Source organism: Chrysochloris asiatica, unplaced genomic scaffold (assembly GCF_000296735.1).
Source record: "Chrysochloris asiatica unplaced genomic scaffold, ChrAsi1.0 scaffold00394, whole genome shotgun sequence".
In the NCBI taxonomy this organism is placed as follows: Eukaryota; Metazoa; Chordata; class Mammalia; order Afrosoricida; family Chrysochloridae; genus Chrysochloris; species Chrysochloris asiatica.
Window position 1 is genome coordinate 1,088,412 of NW_006408912.1, and position 22,278 is coordinate 1,110,689.

Below are 22,278 nucleotides of genomic sequence, written 5' to 3' on the forward strand. Positions count from 1 at the left end.
ATATGCATAATGCCAGCAGCTATAATCATTCATGGTCACCTTCCAGACCACGATGAAGCCACATTCTCCTGACCACCACATTGTGTGGGACCTCTGATTCTTGGTTGTTTAACATTTATCTGGGGAATAAAACACGATTCCTAAGACCAAAGCAGATGACCAGGATTGCTCTGAGGTCACCCCATGGGCCAAGAAGTCCCAGCAGCTCTGGGTTTTTGCTCAGTCTAGATTTTCCTAATATTTTGGTATTAAGAACTTGTTGTTAGATGGAGCGGTTGGGGACTCTGGACTCAGGGAGGGACAGGGGCTGTGTGCTGATGGCCGGGAGGCAGTCTTTGGTTGTTTGATGATGCATGGAGGGGTTTGTAACCATTGCAATGAAACGAAATACGACAGGGTGAATAGAAAGCTGATGTTCTCCCATGTAAACTATCACTCAATTCACAATAAAAACTTAACAACAAAAAAAAAAACCCAAAAACCCCTTGTTATTGTTGTGGGCCGATGAGTCTATTCCGACTCATAGCAACCTTATAGAAGAGAGGAGAAGAACTTTTTAGGCTATATATACTTTTTATAGGGATAGTCTTTTCTCTCACAAGAGTTCAAACCACTGACCTTTTAGTTAGTTTGTTGTTTACGAGCTGTCCAGTTGGTTTCTACTCATAGCAACTCTGTATAGGGTTTTCAAGGCTTTAAATCTTTGCAGAAGCAGAAAGCCTCATCGTTTTCCCACAGAGCGGCTGGTGGGCTTGAACTGCTGACGTTGTGGTTCACAGTCCAGTGCTTATCCTATGGAGCCACTGCACTCCCCTTTTGGTTAGTAGCAAGTACTTAACTACTGTGCCACCAGGGCTCCTATTGAAAGCCTCTCTCTGCAACTTTCAAATGAGCCAAACTCAACTAAAGCCCAAACACATTGGTGCTGAATGCACTCTGCCTCTCAACAACCTACAGGACAGAGTAGAACTGTGATCTTTACAGAAGCTGATGGGCTCATCTTTCTCCCAAGAGGCAGATGGTAAATTCAGCCACTGACTTTCTGGTTAGCAGTCAAGTTCTTAACCACTGTGCCACCTGCAGAGCTAAAACCACATTACCATAATTGATTAATTATCAAAACACCCTCTTCCTGTACACATTTTAGGCTTGTACCCCAGAAATTAAGTCAAAAGGATTAGAACACACACAAAACATTTGTATTTGTATATTGTTGTTAAGTGCTGTTGAGTCGATTCTGACTCAAAGCTGCCCTGTATATGGTTTCTGCAGAGCAGCTGGTGAGTTTGAACTGCTGACCTCACGGTTCTAACCAACCTTGTGGTCCAGTGCATTATCCTGCACTGCCACACCAGGTCTCTGTACACAACAATAAAAAGGCATCACAATAAATGAGGTGAATTCAATACTGTTGGGAGAATACTGGGAAGAGCCTGAGTTTTATAATCATGTATATTACAAAGGAGCCCTGGGAACATACTGAGTTGTGTTGGGCTGTGAACTGCAAGGTCAGCAGTTTGAGTCCACCAGCAGCTCCACAGGAGAAAGACAAGGCTCTCTGTTCCTGTAAGGATTTATAACCTTGGAAACCCAATGCAGGGTCATTATGAATTGGAACTGACTCGACGGCACACCACTACCACCACCACGCCACCACCAAATGTGGATGGACTATGGGCTCAACACCTGCTATCTGTGTGACCTTGAGAAATGAATTAACTTCTGCCAGCCTCAGTTTCTTCAATTGCAAATGAGCTAATAAGAGCTACTTTGAAGTGTTGGATGAGGATTAAATATGTCCAGTCAAGCACTACCCACAGTTGCTGGTTCATCCCAAGTACTCAGCACAGGTTACTTTCTAAGGTTATTAGGCTACTCCAGAAACCCTATCAATCTAAAAAATGGTCACAAATATGAGAGTAATACATTTATCCCTAGAATTTTTCTAGAATTTCATCAGAAAAATTAGCAGCTTTTATTTAAAGATGGAGTTGCCATTTCTACTTAGGGGACTAGACTGAGGCCAAACTTTATTTCACACTGTACCATCAAATAGTGTTTTAATAATTCATTCTAACTGCCTCTTGAACTAGAATGTGAGTGGGGATTGAGGAGTGAGGAATGGGTAGACCAGCCCTGGGAGTTTTTAAAAAGTGTGCATATAAACATTTCTTCTTATGTTTATCAGTATAACTCTGCCAACAGGAATCAGACTCAGGACATTCTGCTACATCATACAATACAATAAAACTGACAGACTCATCAATTTCGAAGATGAGTCTAATTCCATCCATTTCTTGTGCTATTCATCTGTATAATGCAACCAAAATTAAAAGAGTATCATTTAAGGAACAACAGCAACAAAGGGCAGTAAAACCAGTCCTACCTGGAGCACACGTTCCTGCTCCTGTTGCCATTTTTCCTGTCGCCTACGTTCCTCTTCCGGGTCCCATGCCCAGAATTTAAACTGCTTAGGAAAACAGAATCATGATCAGAGTTAAGCCATAGACTCTAAGGACAGACACATGAACACAGTCAACATCTGGCTTAGCTCTCAGATGGAAACGCAAAAACAAGCTTTCATGTATCTGAAGACCCTCCTTGGTTGGCAGAAGCCATTTATCAATCTTGGTCCCTCTTTGGTTTTCTTCTAAGATGATGATAAGATTCATGGAACCTTTTTGGAACTAATGGTAACATGGAGTAATTTGCCACTGGCATGAGATGGCATGTGCGTCATTTCTCTGAGACATGATTTCTTAAATGCATGAATGCTCCTGAGTATAAGAAACTCATCCTGCATATTGGTCCTGGGTCCCCTAAGCCAAGCAAATGGATTATTTCTGCAGAACTGTACAGACACACAACTTTCTCTCAGAGTGGTGTTTGCAGTACTATAGCTCACTGCCATTCCTATAGCTCAGAGTAGAACTGCCCATGTGGTTTCCAAGGATGTAATCTCTATCGAGCCTTAGTATGGTGCTGTAGAATAAGCACTGGACTGCTCACTATACGATTGGAAGTTCAAACCCATCAGCTGGTCTCAGAAACCCTATACAGGGTCACTATGTGTCAGAACTGACTTGATGGTACACAGTAACAACAACAACACATCTTTACTGAAAGAGCCAGGTGGTGCAATGGGTTAAGCAGTGGACTGCTAACTGCAAGGTTGGTGGTTTGAATCCACCAACCACTCTGAGGGAGAAAGGCAAGGCTGTCTGTTCCCGTAAAGATGTATGGTCTTGGAAATCCTAAGGAGCAGGTCTACTCTGTCTTGTGGGGTAGCTATGAGTCAGAATTGACTCATTGGCAATAAGTTTAGTTTTGGTAATTTTTATAAAAATTAGACTGCTACATCTTTCCCCAGTGGAATGGCTGGTGGGTTCAAACCACTGACCTTTCAGTTAGCAGTGAAGCTTTTAACCACTGTGCCACCAGGTCTCCCTCATTAGTGCAAAGCTTATCTTTTATACTAATCTCACATTCCCACACCAGCTTTCTCTAAAGTAGGGTCTTTAATTCATTCCAGACATGGAAGTCTCCGTCCAAGGCCTCTTATAATATGCATACTCAAACCCAAGCCTTATTATTTTTTTTTTTTTTTACTCTTTTATGTGAAGGTTTATTTTATTATTTTTTTTGAGTTTGGTAACTAAATGAGTGAATGGGAGTGATGGGAGAGGGAGACATAAACAAAAGCAGGTGCCCAGGACATAAAATACAAGGATGGAGTGAGTGTACTGGGAAGAAAAAAAGAGCAAATGAGAGGTCATAGCATTTAAAGCTGGTGGCTCCAGTCACCCAGAGTAGGTGCCTAGGCAGACCATGTTCCCTAATAAACTGTGCTCCCTCTCTTCCCTCTGTATTGATGGTGAATTTGGTATTGCAAATAGTCAAGAAAGCACTCGACTGCTAACCAAACAGATGGTGGTTTGTACATCTGTACACCTGGGTGGGTCACAAGGCGTTGGAATGGACTGAGCAGAGTTCAGTTTTGTTGCTGTTTTTGTGGTTTAGAAGTACCTGGGAATTCTGCAAAGCGAGGCCGAGTTAGGTGACTTCTGGATGGTGTTGGGGCCAAGGGAGCAGGCAGAATCTAAGTACTCTGAAGTCTGGGAAGCTGGAGAGGGTGAGTTTGTGTCCTACCCTGATGCATGTGATCAAACTCAGGCACATGGTGGCAAGGCGAGCCCAGGGGAGAGTCTCCAGGGAGAATGGGATCCCTGGTAACAAAGCAGCTCAGGCTATGGGCATTGATTGATTTACAGCTTTAATCTATTGGTAAATACAGAGTGTGGATCTTAATTTGTTCTCTTGCTGTGGATCCTGGATATGGCATGGATGGTCATGATGCCAAAATAGTCACTTAGGTAGGGGCAAACAAGTTCAGGAAATACATGTTCTGTATGCCGTTCTTAGGCTTCACACCTCGTGTTAGCATTTTAAAGGCTTTGACAAGTACTGCAAGGGGAGGAAACCATTGAATTTTAGGTGTGAATTTCTCATATTTCTTTGTACAACCTTTGAAATCAGTTCTATGGAGCCCAGATGGAAATGTATTGGTGTTGTATGATGTTGGAAGTCTCCTAAGACTTTGTTGTTGTTGTTAAGTGCTGTCAAGTCAGTTTCAACTCATAGCAACCCTGAACAGGGTTTTCTAAGGAGTGGCTGGTGGGTTTGAATCATCAACCTTGTGGTTAGTAGTTCAGAGCTTATCCTACAATGCAGTTTAAATCTTCAGAACTTTTCTCTTAGGGACACGTCCTATTGTCTTTTGAAGGAAAAGGGCATATGTCAATAAAGTGAGAGGAAAACAAGTAGGAAAAGTTCACTAGTAGGGAAACGAAAGAAACAACTGGGAATTACTTAACATTCAGATTTCACTGGGTAGTGTAATCTTAAGAGTAGAAGGATCCCTAGTGGCACAATGGTGAAGCATTTGGCTGCTAACTAACAGGCTGTGGTTCGAACCTACTAGCCATTCTGTGGGAGAAAGGACTTGGCACTTTGCTCCTGTAAAGATTTCAACCTAGGTCACCCGATGGGGCAGTTCCCATTATCTAGCTTTGCTCTGAATTGGAATCAACTTGACATCACACAATAACAGTCTTAAGAATAAAACAAAGGTGTTTGACTGTCTTGTGGATATTAGTTTCCCTTGCCTATTATTGTAAAATAGACATTTAAATGGGATAGAAAGGAATATTGAGAGATATGATTGCAGAAAGTCTGTAAGTCCATCTTCAGCCCATAACTGACTGGAATACCTAAGAGGGGTTCTAGAACTTCCCTAGTGAAATAGGCTTCTTGTGGAGCCTTTGTAGAGTATGAGGCCTTAGGTAGATCCCAAAAACTTCAGAGGTGGGACAGTTCCCTTTGAAAGGACATACATTCAAATTAATCCAGAGCATCTAGAGTAACAGAAAATACTTCTTGACAGAAAAACCAACAAGTGCGAAAAAAATCCCCCAAATACAAAAAAACAGACTGTTTGGCTATTACAAGAACAAATGAGCTGTTTGCCTAGTAGCCATATAGGCAAGCCATCAAGGGCCTTCAGGACAAACCTATTTCCAAGACTGAAACTCAAAAGGAACACATGAGCAGTCTTGTAAGCTTGCTGGTGACCACAACGGTCTACTTGTGAGTGAAAGTGGGGGAAAGGCAGTAATGAAGTCATGGGCTGAGTCCAACCATGTTCCGTACACTCCTGTCGACCGTGAGGAGAGACAGAGAAGAGGAGGGGCTGGTTGGCCTGAAGTTTGGGGAGACTTGGGAACTCCAAAGCCCGAGGACACTGACCTAGTCACTGGAACTAGAGCTGAGAGTGAAGTGTCCAGCTGATATGAAATGGGGGAAGCACACAAGAATGCCCAAACTTGAAGATAGTACCCATTTGACCTATCTTGCATGGCTTGAAGATCAGAACTTGACTAGAGAAAGATAAAGAAGTTTGCTACAGCAATCAAATATAAATTGCTATAATTTGATGAACTTGACTTTTGCTTATGGATGAAGTTGCTCAAAATGCCGAGGGGGGAGGAGTCTTCACATCAAAGATGAAGCCCATACCCTCAGTACACAGGGTTGATAGGGATGGGCAACTTAGACATTGGCTATCTAAAATGGGGGAGGATTATAAAGGCACAAAGTGGCTGGCTTGCAAGTTTTCAAGAGGGAATTTAGTTTCAGAGTGAAGGCGGGAAGATATAGAGACCCCACTGAATAGTTTTCATCTTGTCTAGATGGGGCTGGTGAAAGGAGATGGGCATAGAATTCTTTTGATTCAGTAGTGAGTAATTGTTATCATGGCTAATAGAGATTACCGCAATTATAAATGTAGAAGATGTGTAACAAGAGGGGAAGTAGTTAATCTTACATTCCAGGAACAGAGGACCCTAGGACCATCAGGAGGGAAAAGCATGAGTGGAACATGGGATCCTAACCAGAGAAGCAACAACACCAGAGACAGATGCAGGGGTGATGGCATGGAGAAATAGAGCATCTGAGGACTCTAGACTCATGGAAAGAGAAAGGCTGTGTGCTGGCAGGTAGGAGGCTGACTTGCAAAATGTGCCCTTTGGTTGTTTAAATGATTTATACACTCCTGCATGTTTCTGTGTACATCAAAAAAAAAGGGGGTAGGGGGTGGGAACAGAGGCAAATACTGGTAACTGATGGTGCATGGAGGGGATTGTAGTTATTGCAATGAAACAAAATACAATTGGTTGAGTACAAAACGATGTTCTGCCATGTAAACCATCACTCAATTCACAATAAAAATTAAAAAAAAAATTTTTAAATTAAAAAATAAACTCGACAGTTTTTTAATGGTTAAAAAAAAAAAGAATAAATTTTAATAAAGAGTAGGCAGATAGGAAGAGAACATGTGTGCTGACGGGATGGAAAACAGAAAAGAACCTGGGATATTTGCTAAATTGAGAGAGAAGAGTAACACACATTCTAAGAAGAAAAACACCAGTAAAGGAAACAAGAGGGAAGAAGAAATTAGTGACCTCACTTCTTTCTTTGGGGATATTTACTGATCACTTAATATGGGCCAGGTGGGCATACCAGGTGGCCAAGAGATAGCCTGAGCTTAGTGGAGCTATAAGTAATATCATGATAAAGGAGAAGAAATTGAAGTTGTCAAGGATTTCATTTTACTTGGACCCACAATCAATCCACTGGAAGCAGCAGTCAAGAAATCAAATGATGTATTGCATGGTGCAAATCTGCTGCACAAGATCTCTTTAAAGTGGTAAAAACAAAGATGTCACTTTGAAACTAATATACACTTGACCATGGTATTTTCAACTGGCTCATATGTATGTGAAAGTTGAACAATAAATAAGGAAACACAAATAAGAATTAAAGCCTTTGAATTATGGTGTGGAAAAAAGAATATTGGCTATACCATGAACTACAGTAAGAATGAACAAATCTGTGTATGAAGAAATACAGCCATAATGCTCCTTAGAGGCAACAAGGATGGTGACACTTCATCTCACATGCTTTGGGAATGTTAACAGAAGAGACCAGGACATCATCCTTTCATACGTAGAGGGTCAGTGAGAAAAAATTTACTCAGTGGCTATAACAATGGCTCAAGCATAACAAAGATTGTGAGGATGGCATAGGATTGTGCAGCGTGTGTTTGTTTTTTTCTCTCTCTCTATTGTTCCAAAGACTTAAAGCCTCTGAAACGCTACATCAGGTTGCTATGAGTTGGAACTGGCTTGAAGGCACCTAACAATAATACCCCAAGTATGATCGAGTCAATTTTAACTCATAGTGACACTGTATAGGGTTTTTGAGGCTGTAAAGATTCACAGGAGCGGAAAGCTTCTTCTTTCTACCACAGAGCAGATGTTGGATTCGAGCTGATGGCATTCGAGCTGATGGCTACAGTCCAATGCATACCCCACTATGCCACCAGGGCTCCTTCTAACAGTATGTCATTGTTGTTGTAAGGTGCCATCGAGTTGTTTCCAACTCATAATGCCTCTGTATTCAATTTCTGAAGAGTGGCTGGCGGGTTTGAAATGCCAACCTTATGCTTCTCCTACAGTGCTTATCCTATAGTTCCATAACTAGTAGAACTTAACACTGAGTGAAAACAACCCTGCAACACAGTGTTTGACAGGTAGATACATAAACAGGTAAACAGGCAGAAAGGCCATGGGAGGGAGAGTGGGAGTGTGCCCACAAGTAGATAAGGGTTTGACAGAAGATATTTGTACATGGGTATTTCCCTTTGCTGCAAACACACATAGGAATGTGGTGGAGTACACAGGGCAGGGGAAAATGAACATTTCTTAGACATTACCAAATACCTTGAAGAAACAAGTTGCTAGGTCAGAAAGCTCAGGCCCATAGTGTCAGGGGATACCATGGTCCATTGGCATAACACAGTCCCCAAAGATAATGTTCTACATCCTATTTTGGTGAGTAGTGATGGGATCTTAAAAGCTCATGAGTGGCCATCTAAGGACTAACTATTGGTCTCTCTGTGTGCACAGAAGAGAAGAGTGATGAAAACTGAAGATGCTTGGAATCAGCTAGCCCAATGGACCAATGTGAACATCAGTCTTCACGACCCTGAGACCAGAAGAACTAGGTGGTCCCTGATTACCAGTACTCACTGCTATGAAAGGGGGTATATTAGAAGGTCCCAGACAGAGTAAGAGAAAATGTGGAACAAAACTCAAAATTTATTTACAAGATCAGGCTTACATGTCAGAAAGACTGGAGGAACCCAAGACTATGGCTCTTCGTCACCCTTCAGGTCTGGAACTGAACTCACTCTCATGGTTCAATTTTCAGCCAAGTGAAAGATAAGGCATACAGAGGGTGGTGGGCAACAACATTATCAAGGTCTGCTCACCATGGAATAGTCAACCATTCAAGATCAAAAGGGCAACACTGACCTAAGGACAAAGTTGAGAAGGACTGAGGAGGGTGGACTGGAAATAAGAACCCCAGGGAGGAAGTGGGATAACTGATGTTACATGGAAGGGATTGCAAATCACTGAGATGGAACAAAGTCTATGAATTGTTGAATGCAAGCTGATGATCTGCTCTGTAAACTTTCACTCAATTCATGATAAAAAGTCTCCCAAAAATTGAGTAAGATCAATATACAACATAAATTTACTATCAGAAATCTATGTGATAACTATTATAAAAGAGTTTTTTACATCAATTCAGAATTTTTGAATTCAACAATTTCTATTAATTCAGATAATTTTACATTGCTGAATTGTGTATATTCTGTTCTGTGTATTCTCAAAAATAGCAATAAAGATAAATCATAAAAGGAACTGATGAAAGTCTGAATGGAGAATACTTAGCTGTCTTTGATTGACAATTTCTCTATTTATAGGTTTGTATTTTTCTCTGGCTTGAGGTTTCTTGAGGGTAGTTCCAGTTCTTTATCTTCCTAAATACCCCAACCTCCTTGCATTTTTGTTGTTGCTGTTGTTATATGCCGTGGAGTCAGTTCCGACTCATAGCAACCCTCTATAGGGTTTCTTAGGCTATAAATCTTTATGGGAGCAGAAAGCCTCGTCTTTCTCCAGTGGAACAGCTGGTAGTTTCAAACTGCTGACCATGAGATTAGCAGCCCGATTCATAACCACTATACTTTTTAGGCCCTCAATAAATGTTTAAATCAAAGAATGGAATCATCTCAAGCCGGGGTGAATCTCCTTCCTTCCTCCCCTTCTGAGTCCCCATAGCCATGGGCCAGTACCAGTCTGACCAAAAATAACACGTCTATTCAGGTCAACATAACCAAATACTATCTCATCTTCAAAGCTTTATTATTCTTCAGTTTCTTTTCTATGAAGGGCCACTTCCTATGGAAAGGACATTAACTTTGGTTGGGTATTTTCACTTATGTAGGTCAGCAATTGGCCTCTTCTTGCTCTATTTTCTATAAACCAGAGATGGGGATGTATCTCTTTGGAGCACTCTTCCTCTGCATCCAATCCAAGGAGTACAAGACCAACTTGCCTTTACTGTCTTAAAATGCTGTACCAGACATGCCAACTTTGGGATCCTCCAAGGGGTTCCCGTTCATCATGGCCAGATATCCCAGGAAACTCATGATTCCCAGTGCTGGTTTGGGACTGAGCCTTCACAAGTGACACCTGATTCTAGAATGTGGCTGGTGATGGGAAGATTATATGACAAGCAGGGGCCTCCATTCGGTGGAAGTCCTTAACAAATTCTCAAAGTGAGAAAATTCACCTGTGGATAACAACTGGTGTTGGCTAGGGTGAGGCTATTCTGACTCATAGCAACCCTGTAGAGGGTTTCCAAGATTGTAAATCTTTCTAAGAGCAGACAGTCTCTTCTTCCTCCCACAGAATGGCTAATGGGTTTAAACCGCTGATCTTGCAGTTAACAAATGCCTAACCCTCAGCACCACTAGGGCTTCTTTTAATTAAGATTCACAACCTTGAAATGCAGGTATTATATCTCATTGTATAGGTAAAGAGAACGAGGTTCAGAGAAGTTACGTAATACCTTCAGAGTCACACAGTAACTTGGGAGCCCTGACTCAAGATGGGATCAATGGAGCTGACCAGTGATTATGTGGCTGCATACAGGGGGCTTACGTCAAAGGAGACAGTTGGCTGTGTCATATCATCTACCACCAGCTGTCATCTATTTGACGCTGAGTCATGGTGACTTCATGTGTGTCAGAGGAGAACTACGCACCATAGGATTTTCAATGGCTGATTTTCCAGAAGTGTATTGCCACGCCTTTCTTCTTAGGTGCCTCTAGTTAGGCTTGAACCTCCTACATTTCAGTTAACAGCCAAGTTCATTAACTGTTTGTACTCCCCACAGACTCTGGTTGCACCCTACCAGTCTCCAAATCAGATAGGAAGTTCAGAGGATTGGGGACCCCAGTAGAGAGAAGGGTCAGGTTAATAGAGTGCTCAGATATAAGGAATTCCCAGAGCATAATGAGTCTTGATACTTAAATTTGAGTTTTTAAAAAAGTTCAATGAAATAAATAATTGAAAATTTCAATGAGATTGCTTTCCTTTAAAAACTATGTTTGACTACTGCCATTCTATATTTGAATGCATAATCCAATGTTCACATTCATTTGTATTTGGTCCCTTTAGAGTTTGCTTTACTGACTCCCTATTTTGTTTCCAGATACAGCCGCTCCCTATAATGAGAATCCATGTCTCCAGGCAGCACTCAACATGGCTTTTAATTATGCTTTTAAAATCAACTGTTTGGAGCCCATTTTTGGCTGAATTCTCTTTAAGCAAATCAAAACCCTTATATGTTAAAAGCGCACTAAACTCAGGATCTTATTTCATAAAGTTACTTACAGGTGTAGTTACAGGTGACTTTTCACTGCTTGGAGAATCCACTGTACAGGAAGAAGGGAAAGAAAAAGTAAAGATCACAATGTAAGGAGCTTCTAATAGTTTTTCTTTTTGATTCTATTAGTGGAGTGTGTCAGTTTCAAACCAATTTGTTTTCCCATAAAGCAACAACATTAGGAAATCATCATAAAGCAGACTCCTGAAGTAAGTTGCATCCACCACCGAAAGTTATGTCTGCGATAATGGGACTGATCACATCAATTAGCACTAGGTTCTAGACTAGAAGAAGCAAAAACTATTCCTACGAGTACTGCTTTTAAAGTATCTTGAATTCTGGCTTGGTTTACCAGATCCCTCACCATCCACCACAGAAGGATTACAGAGACACAGTTAACAAGAGAACCCTTACCAAATATGAAAATCACACAGGTTGCCAATGAGTTGATTCTGACTTATAGCAACCCTATCAAGAAACAAAAATACCGATCCCATTGCTGCTAAGGCGAACCCCAACTCAAAGTAATCCTGTCAGAGTAGAACTGATCCAAAGGGTTTTCAAGGCAGTCGGTCTTTACGGAAGCACACTGCCACAGCTTTCTGTGGGTTCTAATTGTCCATCTTTTGGTTAGCAACCAAGCGCTTAACCACTGCATCATCAGGGCTCCTTAGCAACCCAAGAGCTCCTGGTAAATGCTTTTTATCTTTTTTTTTTTTTTAAAGAAAAGAAAAAAATGAAACATAAAATAGATGAATCATTTTCTTTGGAATCTCAAAATTGAAATCAAATTCTCTGAATTTCTTTCTCCCCAGCCTTCATCTTTAATATAATTGATACCTCTGATATATCAAAGCACTGGCTCTTTGCTAACTGTGTGTCAGAAAAAAGCATTTTTCTCTAAAAGCAGAAATGGAGACAAATACCAGGCATCATTGGTTGCCCCCAAAATGAAGGTTTGGTTTTTTTTGCACAAAAGAAATCCAGCTACCCACTATGCTTTTTACCTGACTGGGAGAAAAACTGGGAACGTCGCCAAGAGTTCTGAACTCTAAGCGCCATGCTGGCAGTGCCAAGCGCCTCTAGATCAGATGATAAGACAGAACAAACAGAAAACCATGAAAACAGGGTGAGGGTTGAGTAGAACTATGCTGCTAACTACTAAAAGTTTGGTTACAGTCCAATACATCGATGGCCAAATATACCAATGGAACTGCGACATTGTGCATCTTCTTTGGTGTTGAGTCAAATTTTATAGCCTCACCCTTAATGGTGATATTGCTAAAATGAGAAATCTCAAAATGATAAAAAGATTAGCTATGCAGGAATAAAATGCAGAGTTTATATTGCTTTTGGAAGAGCGTAAAAGACAGCAGAGACAGGTGGTTTGATTAGTAGTTTAAATGCAATTTATGGAGTCCTGGTGTGGTGCTCAAGGCAGGTAGGAAAGTCCGAAGTTATTTTTAAAATGGAAAAAAGAGACAAGTCTATGTCCATCTGCAATGAGGTAGCGCTGGTCATGGAAGCTCATAGCAAACATTTAAATCCTTAAACTATACACTGTGATCTTCTGCCGTCCTTGATGGCAAAGAAAGACATCAATTGTTAGAAAGTGCACAGATTTTACTGAAACACCAATTTAAGATATCTTCATACTGTGGGGTGACAGTTGAGAAAAGGGAACAGGTCATCTTTAAATGTATTTCATGAATATTTTCAGAATATGTCTGTGTGTGTGTGATTAGAGGAAATTGGTAGAACACCACTAGGGTTAACCAGCAGACCCCTGGTCCGTTGGGTCAGTCTATAAACACATAACTTCATAGAAATGGGGGAGATATCACTTTCTGGGGCACAGAACATTAGGTGTAATTTCAGGATTCTAGAGCCTAATCCTACAGTTTCTTTGGGCTTCAGGTGCAACCTCAGACTAGTCCCTTCAATGCTTACTGACTTCAGATTTGGGCAGAGCCCTATCTTTATTTTGTTTTTTTTTCCAATTAAAGATAAATCCTATCTTTTAAGGTTTTGTTTACTAGAGACTTTTATTTCTCAAAGATAGGAATTTATAAACTCCAAACAAGTCCTACTGTTCTTTTCATATCTATCAGAATGTCTCTGGCACAAGGTTCAAGTGAACACTTTACTTCAGCAGTTTCAAAGAACGGTCTCTGTTCTGCAGCACCCACATCCTCTGGGAGCTTGTTAGGTGCTGTTGAGTCCCTTACAACTCATAGGGATGCTATGCACTCCGCACGGAACACTGGCCAATCCTGTGCTGTGCTTACAAGCTTTGTTACTCTTTGCTATGCAACAATGGTTGAAGCCACTTTGTCAATCCATTTTGTCGAGGGTCTTTCCTCTTTGTCACAAACCAATCATGATATTCTTCTGCAGGGATAACTTGTCCAAAGTATGAGAGGTGAAGTCTTGCCATCCTCATCCTTACTCATTGTTCAGCTTTCACATGCATAAGAGGCAACTGAACATGCTATGGCTTGGGTCAGCAGTTGAACAGTTACCTGCTGGTCCATCAGGGCTCTTTTCCCTCATATTGCAGCCACAACATCCTCTAAGGCAGTTCTACCATATCACATGGCAAGGAAGAAAACTGTGGCAGTCTGTTTTCATAAAGCTTATAGCCTTAGACATCCTAAGGGGCAGGTCTACTCTGTCTATTGGGTCTTCCTGAGGAGGAATCAATTTGATGGCAATGGGTTTTGTCTAATGTTTTCTAGGTCTTTCCACAGTGGCACTACTGAGACAACTCAAACCACTGAAGCCAATGGTCTGTCTGTTTCGAATCTCCAGTCTTTCAGTTAGCAGCTTAACTGTTCTGTTACTAGGACTATTTATTCTGAACCTGCTGTTATTGTTAAGTGCTGTTGATTGGTTCTGATTCATAGCAACCCTGTATAGGGTTTCTGAAGAGCAGCTGGTGGATTTGAACCACCAACCTTGCGGTTAAGAGTCCAGTGCTGATCCTGCAGCACCACAACAGGACTCCTACTGTGAAATTCCTAGATTCTATTTGTGAGCACTCATTCTGAAACTTCAGAAGACCACAGAAGGACTGTGGTGTCATGAAGAATATCGAGTATCCAATGCACTACCAGAAGGTCGAACAAATCCGGCTAGAGGAAGCACCATCAGAATGTTCCTTAGAATTGAGATGGTGAGACTTTGTCTCATGTACTATGGACATGTTATTAGCAAAGACCAATTCCTGCAGAAAGAGTAATACAAAGCAGAGAGTCAACAAAGAAGGTCAGCAAAAGAGAAGAAGACCTTCAACAAGGTGTGCTGACACAGTGGCTACAGCAATGGGCTCAACCACAGCAACAACTGTGCTGTGTGCAGGCTGGATAGCATTTCATTTTGTCACACGTGGGTCACTATGAGTCAAAGGCAACTCAGTGGTCAGTTGGTTCAGTCAGTGAAGTGCCTTTGAGTTACTTCTGACTCATAGTGATCCTGTATAGGGTTTCTGAGGAGTGGCTGGTGGGTTTGAACTGCCAGTCTTATAGTCAGCAATCCAATGTTTATCCTATAATGCCACATCTGGACTCCAACTCAATGGCACCTACAAACAACAACAATTCTGAGACTGAGATTGCACTATAAACACTACTTACAGATTTTAAGGTTTATCACATTTAATTTTCCAGTGAGGGTGTTACTATAATTATTTCTATTTTACAGTTAAGGAGTAGAGATAAGGGAGAAGTCTGTTGCTAACTAAACATAGGTAACAACTAGAAAAGCAAATATTTGAATGCAGGCATTCTGTTACCAGAGACTATAGTCATAATTACAGCTTCCATGAATCAGACCATAGACCTGATGCACTTGAGTTATATAGTGTTGGAGGGGAATATTAAAAGTATCATGGATTGTCAAAAGAACAAACAAAATCTGTGTTGGAAGAAGTACAGCCAAAATGCTCTTGGAAGCCAGGATGGCCAGACTTCATTTCTCATACATAGGACACATTATCAGGAGGGACCAGTCCCTGGAGAGGGATATCATGCTTGGTAAAGTGGAGGGTCAGTGAAAAACAGGAAAACTCCCAGTGAGATGGATTGACAAAGTAGCAGCAACAATGGGCTCAAAAGTAGAAATGATTGTGACATAATTTTCTATCTTGGAGAATAACTTCTGATATGTTCCAGTGCTACTACCTTCAATTTTTTAAATCAATTAACTTGGGTAAATCATGAAATAAAGTCCCTTAGTTCAACAACATCTTTTAAAAAATCAAAATGAAGAGGACAGATAACAGGCAACGGACGGCATAACTATATGCTGTTATTGGTAGCTGCTACTGAGTTGGCCCCTGACACATGGCAACCCCATGGAATGGAATGCTGTCAGGTCCTGTCCATCACCACGATTGAGTAAGCATTTGACTACTGTGATCCAGATGCTTTTCAGAAAAGATCACCTGGCCTTTTGTCCTAGTCCATCTTAGTCTGGAAGCTCTGTTGACCCTCGTTTCACATCACAGCACACATAAGCCTGTACTGATGGATGAGTGGCAAGAATAGCACAGGCCACCCTCCCATCTGGAAGGCAAGAACTGAGCCCGCCAATGTCTTACTGTTTAAAATCCGTCTACAGACAATGGCTATCTAAAATGGAGGCAAGAACTGAGCCGCCTCTTACTGTTTAAAATTCATCTAAAGAGATTGGCTACCTAAAATGGAGGAGGGGTGGGGCAGGGAGAGAGGGAGCAATAAAGGCACGAAGTGACTGGCTTACAAGTTTTCAAGAGGGAATTTTGTTTCAGAGTGTGCGGGGGAAGGTAGAGTCCACACTGAATAGTTTTCATCTTGTCTAGATAGGTCTAGTGAAAGGAGAGGAGGATAAGATTCTTATGATTCAATTGTTGTTGTTGTTGTCAGGTGCCATTGAGTTGGAACCGACTCATAGTGACCCCATGCACAGCAGAACGAAACAATGTCCGATCCTGGGCCAACCTCACTACCGCCACCACACTTGACACCATCAATGATGTCACCTGGCTGATCCATCTCGTTGGGGGTCTTCCTCTTTTTCTCTGACCCTCCACCTTACCCAGCATGACATCCTTCTCCAGCGACTGTTCTTTCCAGACAATGTTTCCAAAGTATGAGAGACGAAGCCTAGCCATCTTGGCCTCCAAGGAGCATTCTGGTTGCACTTCTTCCAAAACAGATCTATTGGTTCTTTTGGTAGTCCATGGCACTTTCAGTATTCTCCTCCAACACCACAACTCAAAGGCATCAATTCTTCTACGATCTTCGTTATTTACTGTCCAGCTTTCACATCCATATGAGGTTATTGAAAATACCATGGCTTGGGTCAGGTGCACCTTAGTCCTCAAGGTGACTATTGTGATGGTCACAACCGGAAAGGTGAAGTTTTGTAACAAAAAGCGGGGAGAAGTTAATCTTACAGTCCAGGAACAGAGGACCCTGGGACATAAAGGGAGAAGAGCACGAGCAGAATGTGGGACCCTATCCAGAGAATTAGTGACACCAGAGATGGAGGCAGAGATGAGGACATGGAGAAAGGGAGCAGCTGAGGAATCTAGATTCATGGAAAAAGAAAGGCTGTGTGCTAGAGGCCAGGAGGTTGTTTAAATGATTATTTATTTTTAAAAAAATTGGTCTAACAATAGCCAATTGCTGTCACAGTTTTGAGACAGTTTTTGTCAACTCCTTTCAGGACATTAGAATAGAGCAATCTGAAACAAATGTGTTAAAGATATGATTGAATGTGGTTCCATATAAAGAAACTAGTGACCAGCAGAACATATACCAGTTGACTCCCTCCCAAGTTCTTCTTGTTAGATAAAGCCCAGCTTATTTCTCAACGATTGGTTAAGGAAGACAATAAATTCTTCCAATGGTGGCCTCAAATAGGTACAGATCTATGAAAATGTGCAGCCACAGTATCTATACCATCCTTTCTCTTGGCCTGAACTGATAAGTCAAATCTATAAAATGTATGTGACAAAAGATAAAAGCAAGACAAAACAAAACAAAAACCACCTTACAGTTCTTGCCTCCTGAACTATAGCTGTATCTGCATCTAGAAAGACAACTCAAACCAGCCTCCATTCCGTTATGGCATTCACAAGACCCATCCCCCCTGGCCCTATCCCTAGGAGTCATTTGTGGTGATTGTGAGAAGCTAAGTTTCTCACCATGCTCAAGTGATTTACACTGGGTTCTTAAAGACTAACGGGATGAAGCTACATCTACATTATTGTTGTTGTTTATTGCTGTGGAGTGGGCTCTGAACTCATAGTAAGCAACTCTGTATAGGGTTTCCAAGTTTTCAGTCCAGTGCTGATTCTACAGTGCCACACCAGGAGTCCTATGTGGTCCCAGATCTACATGTGGCCCCCAAATACTTGGGAAGATTGTGGTGGGTTGTACCATTGAAAACCATTAGAGACTTTGATATTTTAGTGTTCCCTCATGTATCAGGACTCCTGGTGTGGTGCTGTGGGATAAAGCACTGGCCTGCAACGTTGGTTTGAACGGAAAGGTCGGCTGTTTAAACGCACCAGCCATTCATTGGAAACGCTATACAAGGTTGCTATGAGGCAGAACCAGCTCAACAGCACTTAACAACAACAACAACAACTCATATATCAAGGACTCCTGATGTGGCCCTGTAGGATCAGCATTGGATTGCAAACTACAAGGTTGGCACTTCAAACCCACCAGCTGCACCTTGAAAACCCTATACAGGGTCGCTATGAGCCAGAACCTACTCAATGGCACTTAACAACAACAACAACACATATCAAATACTTGTGTGGGTCCTCCACCTCTTTCCACATTTTATCAAACGTATTAAAATACATCAAGTATATAAAGCATAATAAAATGTATGCTCAACACACACATTTTTTCCTTTCTGTGAAGATTAAGATTTTTGGCTCTGAGTCACAGGTTTAATCTATGTTCATTATTGTTAAGCATCGTAGAGTCAGTTCCAATCCACAGCAACCCTGCATAGGGTTTCTGAGAATGCCTGGGGGAGTTGAACTACTGGCCTTGTGATTAACAGTCCAATGCTCATCCTACAGTGCCACATCAAGGCTTTTAATCTATGTTCAGCCATCATGGACTCTGGAAATCACCAGAGTTACAAGAAGGCCAACTTAAAGGAATAATAACCCTTTACAGTAAAGAATGTTTTACTATAGACAGGCCTAGCCAAAACACGTAGAACTAAAATAGAGTTCCTTCTCTTTACCTTGAGAATTGAGATTTGGCAAATGTAGTTGGTTGGTTTCAGGCATTTGGTCCTGCAATGGAAATGTCAGGGTTGCTTCTGGTTCTGGAGATTTTGGCTTCATTACCTGGAAAATGGGGCAACAGAAAATGACATTTAAAGATTGTCCATTAGCAAATACACAGGTGAAATCAAATGGAAGGGTCAGTAACTCAAACACTTAACTTTTATTTATTTATTTATTTATTTTTTGACTTAAAATAATTTATTATTTTTGCTGTTGAGAATATACAAGCAAGAATATACCAGTTCAATAGTTTCTATACGTAAAATTCAGTGACGTTGATTATATTTTCCAGTTGGGGTTACCTTCCTTTTCTAAGTTAGCCTGTCTCTATTAACATAAGCGCTGACCCTTATGATTCTTTCACCATGCTTATTCAATCTGCATGCTGAGCAAATAATCCAAAAATCTGGATTATATGAAGAAAGATGTGGCATCAGGATTGGAGGAAGACTTATTAACAACAATATGCAGGTGATACAACCTTGCTTGCTGAAAGGGAAGGGGACTTAAAATGCTTAACTGATGAAGATCAAAGCCCACAATATTCAGTATGGATTGCATCTCAATGTAAACACTTAACTTTTAAACACATTGTTTGCTCCTTTCCAAACCCCCTTGATGCTTTTCTGCATTAACAAAGCAGTCAGTTTTTCAAGAAATCAAACTATAGTATAAAAATTGATGATTAGGAAACAGTATTCCATCTCTGAATTGTACCCCTTTCCCTCTTCACTTTCTTATTAGACTTATCACATAGTCTCTTCTTGGTACTACATCATACTGAATTTGTTATGTCAGGGGGAAATTATATCTTCCTCTGTAAGTGCTAAGTGTTTCTGTAAGAAAGCAGTATTTCTTTTCAAAAGACATTATCCTCAAAACATTACCTACACGCAAACTTATGTAAAGCACACTGCAGGAAATGTATGAGCTTGTTGAAGACAATATGAGTCGGTTCACATAGAAACATTACTCTAAAGAACCGTTATCAATCAGTGTTATAGCAATGACGCCTTCAGGGGAATGCTGTGGCTTCAATCACTTGTCCTTACGGCTCCAAAGTGACAGGCTTTTATAATCCTTATGTTTGCATTGCAAAAACAGACTTTGTTGTTCCTGTTATTTCATTTTGTTTTCTTCTCAATCTAAATGGCCTTCCTCCTTGTGTGATTTGTTCCTTCTAATTAACTGACTGCTGAAATGTATTAAAATAATGTGTAAAATAGGACTCTCAACTTGAAAGGTCTGAATGAAGAGCGTGTGGGCATCCTTTCACGTAGCTATGTGACTTTCTAATTCACTCTCTGGCTGTCCGTTGTGTTTCTGTTAGATTAATTTGATAGCTAAGGGACTTCAGGTCGAGTGAGGATGCAAAATTCTTATTTCATAAACTGATCCATGATTTGGTCCTCAGGATCATTTAATGAGTAGAATTTCTTCTTATAGAATTTTGTTTTTCTTTATGAATCATACGTTCAACTCTATGGGGACCCTGAAGATAATGTAGTTAATCACCTCTTTTGCCATGATATGTGTTGACCAGATGTCCAAATGAACAAACGGCAAAAGTGAAGGCCTAGAATTATCGAAGTTAATGACCTCCAAATCTTAATTTTATACCTCACACCACAGAGACAGACAGTAATACATTTCAGGTAATGTCTTCTTGTAAACAAAACAGTTGATAGCAAAAATGCTCAAAATCACCTTTGTAAAAAGATCAGCCTGGATGCATGGCTGCTTTTTAAAAACAGAAGTAATATGTACACTCTTTCCTCCCTAACAGATACAGTTAGGTTCCAAAGACCACAGGTCATCATGCAAAAATAAGTGCAATGCAAAAATGTAGGATGGCCATATCATTACATAACTGCCAAACCCAGTCAAGTTGACACATAACCTTAACCATCACAACCAATGTTATTCTTTTCTCATAACTTGCCATTCATTACTGTCAGACATATATCATTAATTTAAATACTTGGATAGTACATTTTTTTACTATATAGTCATAAATGCAGTATGTTGGATAATAAGAGAGTCAGTAAGGGAGGAGAAGCTGTACCCTGAAGTGAAATCAGAAAAGTCAATTACAACTACTATGATTATCTTTCTCCCTTGAATGAATGGGACAAAAAGAGCTAATCAAACATTAGGGAAGAGTTAGGGACATGAGAAAGGGGAGAAATTCACTTGGTCTAAGTAAGAAAAAGATTGGGTCCAAAGATCATTATTTCATTTGTTAAATGATTAGCAAGGATTCTTAACCTGGGGTGCATGGAAAACGTCAGTGGGTCTATCATCCTGGTCCCATGAGATACCAAGGATAGTTGGGTAATCTGGAACATTTTATTTTATGCATTTAAAAATATTTTGAGAATGATATCTAACAGATGGCCAAAGAAGTCTATTGTGAAACAAATACAAACACAAAAAGCCCTGAAAACAATTCTTCCCAAAGTCAGTTTACATTCAAAGATGGATCATACAGGGGAGTCACGCAGATTAACAGTTTTCAGTTCTGGTATTCTTTTTATGTTTATGTGTGTTTTCAACTCTAGCACTGATATAAAGGTTTCCTTTCAGTGTACGCTAAAAAAAAAAAAAAAAGTGAGTTTGGAAGAATGATAAATAAATACATAACAAGTGAAATGTAGATAAGCCAAAACTAACAAATGTGGGAAATCCTGATGGCCTCACTGGTTGATGGTTTATTTCCCCTTTGTGGATTTCCAGACCACTATGTAATTCTCTGTGCACAAAAATGGCACTAGAATACCCTAGAGGCATCAAGGCAACAGGCATTTTTGAGGCTGGACTAAGGATGCAGTCAGTGCTTTTAGCTCCTTAAGGCCAGTGGCTAGGTCCTCTTCACTGCTGAATAGCCAATGTCCAGTACAGTGACTGGCCAAGAGTAAGTGCACAATTGATATCGATGGAGTAAATGAATGAATGAGCTGGAACAAGAAGAGGTAAAAATTTCACTCAAAGTCAAATTCCAATTTAGGAATCCTTTTAAACAGTGAGATATCCCACACACATATTGCATACCAGTGTGTAAGTCAGTAGTACACTACATTGGTGGAATCATCTGGGAACTTGATAAAAATACAGATGCAGAGATCCTTATTTATTCTGTCTGGAGTGAGCTTAGTAATTTTTTAATTCTAAAGTGTGGCTAAGGTTGAGAACAACTGGCATAAATGAAGAGTTTTTGACTCTGTACCTAAAAACTAGTGGGAACAAGACTGAACAAGGAAGAAATTTAATACAAATGAGATTTTAAAAGTCAATATGGCTGAACAGTAATGTTCTAGGTTCCACATGTTTCAAATTGAGAGGCAGCAGAAATACCAATACTGAAGGGGTGGGTGCAGCAGTCTACATTTTAACAAGACCTCCTGATGATTCTGTTGGTCCCTAACGCTTGAGAACCACTGCTCTAAACTGCTGCTCAACATGCTAAAACCTTATAATGGGACAAATTTAGCAATAGAGACTTGGTATTCATTCCCTACTGTTTGAATATTACACTATGCTGAAACCTATGCAATTTGCCACTCTCTCACTTATACTTCTCACATGTTAAAAGGGGACTTAAAATGCTTAACTGATGAAGATCA

At 40.6% G+C, this 22,278-nt stretch overlaps 1 protein-coding gene across 5 annotated transcripts in view; it reads right to left on the reverse strand.

The window, feature by feature from the left end:
* Positions 1–22,278, reverse strand: part of LIMCH1 (LIM and calponin homology domains 1) — a 567,717-nt gene that overhangs the window by 29,642 nt on the left and 515,797 nt on the right. For 2 of the 5 annotated variants that reach the window (XM_006876602.1, XM_006876604.1), the window contains exons 16-18: positions 18,610–18,715; positions 11,364–11,404; positions 2,387–2,470 (exon numbers count right to left, since the gene is read on the reverse strand). In XM_006876602.1, the coding sequence (XP_006876664.1) occupies positions 2,387–2,470; positions 11,364–11,404; positions 18,610–18,715 (231 nt within the window). Of the gene's footprint in view, positions 1–2,386; positions 2,471–11,363; positions 11,405–12,362; positions 12,438–18,609; positions 18,716–22,278 lie in introns of all 5 variants that reach the window. The other 3 variants (XM_006876606.1, XM_006876605.1, XM_006876603.1) reach the window with 2 other exon arrangements.